Here is a 12,253-nt window from a genome sequence, read left to right on the forward strand (position 1 = left end):
ACCATCATAAAGTGTACCAGATCCAATCATACAGGCACGCTTAAACAAACTGAAACAACCATTCCCAAATTTAAAAGAGTATCCAGCAACATCAAGCTTAGACAAAGAAATTAAATTTCTAGTGATACTAGGTACATAAAAAGTATCCATCAGGTCTAAGTGATATCCAGTGTCAAGAATCAATCGATAAGTCCCGACGGCTTCCACTGGAACTTTCACTCTATTTCCCATGAAGACGAACTTCTCAGTTGGGTTTATGGTTCGGATTGTAAGGAATCCCTACATCACATTAGAAACATGAGTTGTACATCCAGAATCAATCCACCAAATATTACGTGGAACTTCAGTTAAGTTTGATTCTAAACATACGTAAGCATTACGCTCACCTTTCTTTTCGAACCAAGCTTTACGCTTTAAGCAGTCCTTCTGAAAATGTCCAGACTTCTTGGAGAAATGACATTTGTCATTTTTCTTCTAGATTTTGGTTAAGGACTCGTCAATCTTTAATGGTCCTTTATCCTTTCCATGTTTCCTAAATTTCTTTCTAGCTCCTCGATTCTTCAGATAATGAATAGAGTGACTTCTTAAGTTTTTAAGTCTGGTCTCTTCTTGAACTAACATACTCTGCAATTCATGCACATTCCATTTGTCTTTTTAAGGTGTTATAGTTCATCTAAAATGGACCATACTCAGAAGGTAGCGAGTTCAAAATGAATTGCACGAGAAAAGTTTCATCCACTTTCATTCCTAGAGACTTAAGCCTTGCTGCAATATTTGTCATATCGATCACATGTTCATGCATAGTACGTGAATCGTCAAACTTCATGGTGGTCAACGTACTCATCAATGTCCCAACGAGGGACTTGTCAGCAGTTTGGGAGCGCTCTTCCACAAATTTCATAAATTCTTTTGCATTTTCAGTTTTCGGAATAGCAGATTTGATGTTACTTGCAATGCTTATTCTCACAAATATTAGACTAAGTCTGTTTGTTCTTTCCCAAGCTTTGTAATAAGTTTTCTCTTCATTGCTACTAATATCAGTGATATCAGCCGGTTTCTCAACTTGAAGAGCCAAGTCAAGATCCAATACACCTAAGTGAAATTGGACTTGTTCACTCCAATCAGGGAAATTCAATCCATTAAAGACTGGAACAGACGTAGCGAGCGAGTATAAAGATACCGGAACGGGGACAACCATTAATACATGCTAATCATTAATGCTTTGAGTCATAAATACATATTCAAAATTTAATCATCATTCTATGTATATTAGTGTTCTCCTTTGGGAGATCCATTAATACACAAACATAAGCATAAATAATCACCTTTGGATGATACAAAATATCTTATACTAATGAATTTCCAATTAATCCATAAATTAATTATTCCTAATTTAGCATCCATACAATGAGTAATTGAAATAAAATCATTAATAATTTGAAATTAAATTAACTTTAAAATTTTGGTCACTTTAGTGACTAACAAAATTTACCATAATTAATTTCAAATAATAATAATAATAACCTTTAATTCGTTATTAGTCATACATAACATCCTTGTTAATTTTAATTTAACAATATACATTTATTCACATAAAATTTATTATGTGTCATAATTAAAATTGAAAAAACTAATTCCAATTTAAGTGGGTAAAATTTCATAAGGGTGATAAAAACTTCTTCAATTCTAAACATTCAATGACTTTAATTCTCCTTCATTTGCACAAATAATTTATTATATAGTGTGCCACGTGAGAAACTTTCACTTTGCAAAGTTTGCACCATTAATTCATATAAAACAAGAAAGTTGTCTTTCATTTATGTGTGGCAGACCATGTTTGTCCCATTCTTACAATTTTTTAATACATATCATAAAGTTAAACTTTAATAATTAACATTTTGGCATGACTTCAATTTGCATTCCCGTAAGCTTTCAAACATCCAGAATATTATTCATCATCTTCTACCCAAAATACTATTCACATAAACTAAGTTTCATGGCATTTGGAAGACAGCGGCGGAAGACTTCTAAATTTCAATCAGGTTTGTTTATTTCAATTAGTTTAAGATGTAAATTCCCCATAGTTCATCATTTTTCTTTTTAGGAAAAAACCATGAATCAAATTACTTCATCCAGGAGAATCATAAATCTAGTAACCTATAGCTCTGATACCATATGTAAGTTTCTTAACTTTCTATACTATCATTTGATTTAGGATCTTAAGAATTTATGATTCTCACAACATCAAACATAATTACATAATTAGGATAAGAAAATCACTAACCTTGATCCATGCTTTCGTTGCTCTAAATCTTCAATTCCTTACCCAATTTATCTCCTGATATAACCTTAATTCTCTCGAGACTTTCTTGATGGTGTTTCTAATGGAAGAGAGAGCTTCTTCATAAAAATATGCATCAAGACAAAATCATTCATCCATTCTTATACAACCTCCATCAAGTCGTAATTATTGTCATTAAATCTCTCAATTATTTTAAATCACATTTTGACCCTCATTTATTTTGACATGAGTCACTTAAAGTTGGATAATTCTAACACTGCAGACAACCACGTCTCTCTCAGGCATTCTGTCGAACAGTTTCCTTGCATCCACAATGCGATCACATTTGAGGTACATTTGGATCAACGAGGAGGCCACGATGGAACCTGAGACAAACCCAGATGCCAAGGCGAAGGCGTGGACCTGTTGGCCCTGGTTTAGGGCGCGGAGGATGGCGCAGGACTTAATGGTGGTGGGGAGGAGGAAGGCATCGGAGACGAGACCGCGGGGAGCGAGGTGGGAGAATGCGGTGAGGACATGGGGGAAGTGGGAAGAGCGGGCGAAGGCTTGGATGAGTGAGGAGAAGGAGAAGAGGGTGGGGTGGGGGAGGTGGGAGGATAGGGTGAGGGAGAGTTGTGGGTGGAGAGAGAGTGGGTGTTGGCGTAGAGAGAGAGGGGGGTGGTGGTGAGGTGGGTGTCGGAGAATAGGTTGAGTTTGAGGATCAAGGCGTGGGCTTGGCGCGCCTGCGACAGGGTGGCCGTGGGAGAGGACAGACATTGGGAGAGGACGTGGAACATAGCACCCTCACTCCGGTTTCTGTCTGTCACTTGTTAGTGTTGTTGTTGCTGCAACGAGCTCAGTGATGTGTGATCGAGTATTAGGAAAGGGGTGACCTCGTGGCAAGAGGTTTTGGGTTTATTATTCAACCTTTATCACTTTATTTTAGTAACATAAAAAAATATTATTATGTTTAACTAAACAACATTTAGAGAGATAATTATTTATTATTTATAATTAAATCATCTATATATATTATTTGAAATATGTGTTTAATTTCTTAATTTTCAATAAAAAATAGAATTAGTTATTATTTGAAATATTGATTCAGTTTAGTCTCATGATTTTAGAAATGTATGTATTTAATTTTTTTAACTAAATTTTATTAAATTTATTTGATGTTTCAAACACATGTTTTATGATAATATTTGAATTGTTTATATTGTTTGACACATTTTTTTAATATTAATTGAGAAATACTATAACATCCCAAAAATACAGTATAAAACTATATAATAAAATAATCACATGTTAATAATACTACAAATCAGTCTTACAAAAAATAGGACGTACGGCCTTACAGAATAACGAGAAAGTTAAAACTGTACAAATAAGCAATCTAGACCGAACGATTTATAAAAGACCTATACCGAACGGTCATCGTACAAATAAACTAACTACTGACCGAACGGTTCTACTATTCGGTCTTAACTTCTACCTCGACCAAACTTTCTTCTTTCAGCGCTTTTTCCAGCAGCTCTTCTCCTTCTGCTAACATCCACACAGATGATCATTGCAACAGGACAAACGACCGAACGTACAAAACGGACAAGACAGGAAAATAAGGTAAGCTTATGTAATTTAATTCATGTATCAGCATAATTCATAAAATCAATTAAACCAGATAAATCATTAACTCTTTCATACAAAGCCTAATACTAGACTCTGATTGTCCGGACTGTATGAATTCTGTGTAGCTACGACGTTCGTGCACCCGGGTGATGTAGTAACTGAGATACCCACAATAGCTGCCACCCGAGGTTAGTCCGTTCCGTCCAAATTAACCATAAGGACTAGGACCTCCTGTCATTCCCACGCATGACTTACCCTTCTCTACGTGAGAAACGAGTAATCACGGAATATCAGGATGAACCGCCAGCTTAGCATGCCCACATTCATACTTTACCAATTCCAATATACATTCATGAGATATTCCTCCCCGAAATACTCGTTCATAACCAAAGTCATTTCATCCATATCATATTCCATCATCTTTCATTATTAAAACCTCAACTGAACCAATTTGAATAAAGATCCCTTAGGATACCAAATACCGAACGTTAGTTTTTAATCCAGAACAAGACCGAACACTTGGAGTGAGACCGAGATGTCTCCAACTCAAATATAATCAAATTGAGAGAGTTACTCACTAGTTGTGAAAAGGACCGAATATAATAATACTTCTCAGAGACTAAAATAATCGAACGTTATTTTCCAAATGAGCCAATTTAATGAACTGACTCTTGAGAGTTCAAACCGAACACCGTAAAGCCTAAGCCGAGTACTAAGACTCTAGGCCGAAACCAATTGAGACAGGTACTGTAGGACACCAAATAATAGTACTTGACGGAATCATATGAAGAAACCGATCGCCAATAAATACTTAGCTTCTTAATGAGCTAAACCTCAAGAAAACCAAATGTCAGTTGAAGACTGAGCACTGTAGAGAGCGAACTCTATGGAGTTTGGACGAACGCTCTTATTATACAGATAGATTACGGAAACGAGAACGAGCGCCTGGTGTAAGACCGAACACTTACTTAGTACGAGCGCTTGATGTAAGACCGAGCACTACTTAGTACGAGCGCTTGGTGTAAAACCGAACACTACTAAACTTATAGAAGAAAGACTTGATAAATATAATAAGATACCATTTAAATAGTGTTCACGAACGAACGAAATATACAAATACATATAGATATACTTAAGTTTACCATAAAACACCAAGGAACGAATATCCTTGGTTGAACGCTTATATACATATATTACAGAACGAAGACGCTCGGTCCTCAACTGGAATTCTTTCCAAATGAAAGAATCCAGTTCCAACCGAGTCCATAGGAAAACCCAACGGTCAAAGATCTTCAGTGACGAACATCAATTTTCACATAAAACTCTAGACTTAGAATTCATAATCTTATCAATACATTGCTCAACATTTATCTTCATACATTCATACATTCATATCATAGTAAATATTCACACTTCATACAGTCAAAACATATCAACAATCATACTTCATATTCATTCAGAAATCAACGAACGTACATCCATTCAAACAAGAATCTTAATCAAATTATATAAGCTTCCCTTACCTCTTAACGTGACCAAACGCTCACATATATGGTTACTGGTTCACCTCTACAAATCCTTCTACCATCAACGCTCGACAACTTCCGAAACTAAACCAAACAGAAAATCCAGAAACTCTCAGAACAAGATGATTGATTCATGCAACCCATAAACTAGGTTTGCATGTACCAGGAAACCACACGGCTGAGAGAGAGATGAACTTACCAGCTCGAAATCGAAAACTGATCGGTTCAAACGAATGCCCTCGACGCCGGGAATGCTCAAGTGTGGTCTGTTTGATGATCGGAAGAGAAAAGAGTAAGATTTTGTAGAGAAGATGAAGAAATCTTAGAGAGAAGGAGGAGAAGAATGGAGTTTCAGAAGGTTGAAGAAGATGGTTGCATGCAGAGAGTGACGTGAATTTTTGAAAACTCAGAGTTTTACTCCTACAGTCAAAACCGAACGGTCACTCCACTGCTCACACCTGTCTTCCACTTTCTGTTTTTCAGCTCCCCTTCCTCGACACTTGTCTTCCATTCAGCTGGGTTTTGGGTGGATTTTTAATGGATCTGACAAATACAATTAAAACCTTAAAAAAATTAAGAAATTTTAGTTAGAAAAACTAAATTTAAGTTAGAAAAACTAAATTTACACAGTTTTAAAAATAAGAAACTAAATTAATTAAAAATTTCAAAAGAAAAATAATTTTAATTTTTACTTAAAATTATGAGACAAAAACATATTTTACCCAAAGAACATTCATTTATCTATTAGTATATAGGGAGATAACTATTTATTATTTATAATTAAATCATCTATATGTATAATTATATTTTTTAGTAGAATAGATTAAAGAGATAGACTTACTCATATAAAAAAGTTAGAACAATTCTAACATAAAATCTTAAAGACTAATACTTGTTGATTTTATTTATTTTATATAATAATTGGGTTTTAAACATTTTTATTTATGCGGATAACAAGATAAACCATTGAATTATTGAGAGATATTTTTTTCTAAGATAGATGGAAAAGAGTGATTACTTCTAAGATATAAGTTATCTGTATAAAAGATTTGACAGACTTTCAATATAAAACCTTAATCAATGTAATTGGTGCAATAAAATATTAATCATATGTTAATATATTTGTAAAATAATTTGATATAAAAAAATTTAAAATATAATTTGATGTTAAAAAAAATTAAGTTAAAATGAAAATTTATTATAAAATTCTAATAAATAAAGATATTATATTTCAAAATAAGAATGTATTAAAATAAATTAAATATTTTATTTATGATTTTAATACTTTTATTTTAATTCTATGTTTTATTATAATGTCAAACATAACTAGTAATGAAACATTAAACACACAAATACTAACATTTTAAAACTTCAAGATTAAAAAGATGTCAAATTGAAATTATTAAATGAAGAAATAAAATTATCATATTTTTATGAAATATAATATGGAGAAGTGGTATTTTATATAAAAAGAAAAGGAAAAAAAATACTATACAATTTGAAGAATTGAAAGTTTCAAATAACATTGTATAATTTTTATCTAATAATTCTATTATGCACAAGAAAAAAAAAGAGATAATAAAATTACAACATGAAAGTTTCAATTGAATGAATAAAAAATGACAAAAGATGAAAGAATGATAAAAGATGAAAGAGTAACATAAGATCCTCACAGTAAAAAAATGAATTAACTTGGATATAAAACACTTCAAAATTAAATTATTGAATTATATTTTATGAATCAAAAGTTTGTAAGTTTGCATTGGTTTATCTCTCTTATATTTATTTATAGTAGTACATATATTAATAAAAATAAATAAATAAATAAATAAATAAGAGGTATATATAAATAAATTAATTAAAAAAGTAGAAAAAATATATAGAAAGATAGAAAAGTGGATTATATTATATATATATATATATAAGATATTTTTTTATAAAAATAAAGAAATCTAATCTTATATAATTTTTAAGTGCACATTATTTAAATTTCATATAATAGATATTTAAAGTGTATATAATTTTAAATTGCATATAATAAGATATTTAAAGTGTATATAATAAGGTATTATTTAAAGTTGCATATAATAAAAAAGTTGAAAGTGCGTGTAATGTTTTATAGAAATAAGGAAATATTTATTTAAAATGAATATATAAGATATCTCAAATTTTATATATTTATATATATATATATATATATATCATTTAATTGTATTTCGATCAGATAATTTTTTGGATTTTAAAAATTGATTATTTTATATATTATTTTAATATGTTTACTTTATTTTAATATAATATAATATTAAAATCTTTATAATAGAGTTGATGAAAAAAGTCAATACTTATACTTTATACACATAATCAAGATAAATTTTTTATATATAATTAATTATGATATATTAGTGTATACCTTTTTCTTTTTTCAAATATACTCATTTTATAAGAAAAGGTTTATCTTCTAAAATTTGTCTTTATTTCTAATCCTTCTGTTTGAACAGTATATAGAAAGAAACACAGCATCATTGATTCCCCACTGTAAGTACTCACAGTATAGACAAATCAATCATTAATTACTTTTTCTACAGAAAAGAAATATACTCGACCTGACAAAAATTTGGTATAAAATTTAGAACTGATACACGTGTCAGAATTATAGATGAACACGATTCACACTTGAACCGAAGGTCAAAATCATGCATAAAAGTGACATCTATGTGTTCATCTGTCACCATCTGGTTCATCTGAACCCGAATACATCATGCATACTTTTGCAGATAATATAATATAATCAGTTTTTGTTACCTACCAGCAAGTTATACTCATGGACATGCATATTACCTTCATTAAAACTATGCACAATTACATTTTATACTCAATATTTTGAGAAGCATTTCAGAGATAAATGAAATGTAATAACAGCTAATATAATGAGGTAAAGAAGTAAAAAATTTCGTAAATCTTGTTGATATGACATTGTTAGTACATGCACATGAAAAGAAGTAGAAAATGGAATGAATGAGGTAAGAGTGAAAAAAGTAGTGAAAGTTACATGAAAATATATATATAGGAATGGATATCATCACTATGGTTGAAAAGAAGCAGACACAGCTAATAGGGTAATGTTAAAAGCAATAATCTTTGTTTACCCTGATTGAAGGGAGTTTATCCTTCTAGATTTTACTCAAATGGAACTGTTAAAAGTGCTTCTTCTTCCTTATTTATTAAATGTTAATGAAAAGGAAGAGAAAACTCCACTCTTATACTGTAAGCGGTGATCTCTATCTTTATAGTTCTGATTTCACACTTCGTAGGAGCATTTGCTCGGAAGAAAGCATCCAAAATGGTGATCACATCCACTGCTACACACCCAGATGAACAAGCACAGAGCATATTTTCTACCTTTGCTTCCAGATATGTGCGTGAACCTATTCCCAGGTATATCTTCCTTTTTCTTAGAACTTCACACTTAGTTTTGTTGGAAGAAAACATAGAGAACAAGAAAATAGGAAGTTTTGGTTTGATTTCTGAGGTTTCTTTGTTTTGATGGGTTTGGGATGGAAATGAATTCAACAGGTTCAAGATACCAGAGAATTCAATACCAAAGGATGCTGCTTATCAGATTATAAACGATGAGTTGATGCTGGATGGCACACCAAGACTCAACTTGGCCTCATTTGTGACCACTTGGATGGAGCCTGAGTGTGACAAGCTCATAATGGCTTCACTTAACAAGAACTATGTTGACATGGATGAGTACCCTGTCACCACTGAGCTCCAGGTTTGTGTGTTCCTTCTCTGAGTAGTTTGGTGTCTCTATTATATGACTATAATATAACACTTAAGTCCATGTTGTATCTCAATACTTTAAAGTCAGGGTTTTAAAGACTGATTTTGTATATGTATCATTTTATGATTATTTTCGGATGAAGTGTGAGAGTTAAAGACTGATTAGTTTCATTTTGTTAAATTCTGCAGAATCGGTGCGTTAATATAATAGCAAATCTATTCCACGCTCCTATAAATGAAGATGAGACAGCAGTAGGTGTGGGAACTGTGGGGTCATCAGAGGCGATAATGTTAGCAGGTTTGGCTTTTAAAAGGAAATGGCAGACCAAGAGAAAAGCAGAAGGCAAACCATATGACAAGCCTAACATAGTTACTGGGGCTAATGTGCAGGTGGGTCTCGAACTGTGCTTGATGCTATGAACTTTTAAACAACTTTTAAATTGTGTTAGCTGCATGATCATGTCGTGGGAAACAGGCACACGTAAATATGTAATCCTGTGTGTTCTTTGAAATTTTCTTCACAGGTTTGTTGGGAAAAATTTGGAAGGTACTTTGAGGTAGAGCTCAAGGAAGTGAAACTCACTGAGGGATACTATGTGATGGACCCAGTGAAAGCAGTTGAAATGGTGGATGAGAACACCATCTGTGTTGCAGCCATTTTGGGATCAACTATGACAGGAGAGTTTGAGGATGTGAAACTTCTCAATGAACTTCTCACTGAAAAGAACAAGAAGACAGGTTGGGATACCCCAATTCATGTAGATGCTGCCAGTGGGGGGTTTATTGCTCCATTTCTGTATCCTGATCTAGAGTGGGATTTTCGTTTGCCATTGGTGAAAAGCATCAATGTTAGTGGTCACAAGTATGGTCTTGTGTACCCTGGTGTTGGTTGGGTTGTCTGGAAGAGTAAGGATGACTTGCCAGATGAACTTGTTTTTCACATCAATTACCTTGGTTCTGATCAGCCCACTTTCACATTGAATTTCTCTAAAGGTATGATGAATTAATACATGTATTTTGATTTTTTCATGCAATTAGTATCTTTATATCTATATGCTCTTTAGGCATGGTTCGAATATGTCTCACTGCCAAAATATTCAGCTCAAAATGCAATTGAAAGCTATTTTCGAAAACCTATTTCTCTCTGTCTCTGTTTACATACATGCAGCAACTACCGTATTCAGCTTAGTATTATGTTATATCTGATTCAGTATTATCCCTTGCTGTCTTAAAAAAGTTGATGCTAGATAGAGAATTGTTATGAAGTTATGAAGTTGCTAAAGTGCTAATGTTGATTGTGTACATTGATCCAATTCTTTAAGTATTTTGATTATTAGATTTTTGTAGTAATAAGCATTGGGACCTCAATTAATGTTATTTGGTTTTTATTCCAATCATCTGAATATCTTATGATACTTTTCTTTTCTTGTCTCCCATTTCTTTGTATTTCTTTTGACAGGATCCAGTCAAATTATTGCACAATATTACCAGTTTATTCGTCTTGGCTTTGAGGTAAACATGTTATCATCTTGGTCCAGCATCTTTATTTTAAGTTCCAAGATATATACAAAGGCATAATTTCCCATAAAAAAGAGGTTATTTATATATGTTTACCTTTTCCATTTGCCTTTTTTTATCATAAGGAACTCAATAATGAAATTAAATATTTCAGCTATAGCTGTATGATGAGACATATGGGATTTGGTTCTCTCTTTCTGATAGGAGTCTTCCCATGAGACCCTAGAGTTGTGTATCTTTAACAAATCATTAACATGAAATTCATGAGAAGAATGGCTTTCAACACAGTTACAGCCATCAACATCAATGTTCTATATTAATGCAGGGTTGCATCAATTTTCTTGGTTGTTTCTCTATTTTCTCATGTCCTAATGAAGATGTCTTTGAAGAGGGTACTTGATTAACATTGTTATTATAGAAATAACAGCTGCATTATACATGATATTAACACTGTCCTATATTTGCTTCATTATGTGAATAGTACAATTGATGATCATACACTGTTATCCTTGTGTCATTATCTGTTTTCTGACATTACATCTGGTTATATTTGTGAACATAAGGGTTATAAAAACATCATGGAAAATTGCTTGGAGAATACAAGAGTTCTGAAAGAGGGAATTGAGAGAACAGGGCAGTTTAACATCATCTCCAAGGATATAGGGGTGCCCCTTTTGGCCTTCTCTTTGAAAGACAGTAGCCAACACTCAGTGTTTGAGATATCAGACCAGCTGAGAAAATTTGGCTGGATAGTTCCAGCCTACACAATGCCACCAGATGCACAACACATTGCAGTCCTAAGGGTGGTGGTCAGGGAGGATTTCAGCCGTGGCTTGGCTCAGAGACTTGTTTCTGACATAGAAAAAGTTATGAAGCTCTTGGACTCACTTCCAAGCACTGTCTCTAACAAAACTGCTCATATCACAGCCATCACTAATGAGGCTAGTGAGAAGATAAAGAAGAGTGCAACAGAAACTCAGAGAGAGATTGTTTTGTACTGGAAGCGACTTGTGGGTGGCAAGAAACATGGAGCATGCTAGGGTTACCAAATCTTGGTTTTTGATAACCTTGTTGAGAGTGATGGTGCTGCTTTCATATTTATGTGCATGTGTGTTTGTGATGGCTATGTAGCAATAAGAAACGGCAATGCATGACAGATTCTTATAGTCGTATCTGTTTTTGTCTAAGGAAATTTTCTCTCTGGTTTTTGAGGTGGTAATTTTCTGTATCTGTTCTTACCAGACTTAGATACACTTTTTATGAATGATATTTGTGCTTTTATCCTATTGAAATTAGAGCTGTACCATAATATAATTATAGTGATAAAGTCAACAAACAACCAATTCAAAGTAGCATAAAATAAATTACAACAAAAATTAATCTGTATCTCAATATTTCTAAAACCAAATTAATACATAATATAGTTCTCTGATTAATTTTCAAAATACTAGATTTTTTATTTTAGAGATCCATACTGTATTGTAGTCCAAGTAACTATGTTAAGGATGAAAGC

General features: G+C 32.7%; 1 protein-coding gene across 1 annotated transcript; it reads left to right on the forward strand.

The window, feature by feature from the left end:
- Positions 1–8,606: 8,606 nt before the first annotated feature.
- Positions 8,607–12,032, forward strand: LOC108343752 (glutamate decarboxylase). The gene is made up of 6 exons (XM_017582118.2): positions 8,607–8,871; positions 9,010–9,214; positions 9,412–9,612; positions 9,747–10,215; positions 10,682–10,734; positions 11,304–12,032. The coding sequence occupies exons 1-6, from the start codon at positions 8,777–8,779 to the stop codon at positions 11,778–11,780; spliced, it is 1,500 nt and encodes a 499-aa protein (XP_017437607.1). The 5' UTR covers positions 8,607–8,776; the 3' UTR covers positions 11,781–12,032.
- Positions 12,033–12,253: the final 221 nt, after the last annotated feature.

Source organism: Vigna angularis, chromosome 8, assembly GCF_016808095.1.
Source record: "Vigna angularis cultivar LongXiaoDou No.4 chromosome 8, ASM1680809v1, whole genome shotgun sequence".
NCBI classification, from domain to species: domain Eukaryota; kingdom Viridiplantae; phylum Streptophyta; class Magnoliopsida; order Fabales; family Fabaceae; genus Vigna; species Vigna angularis.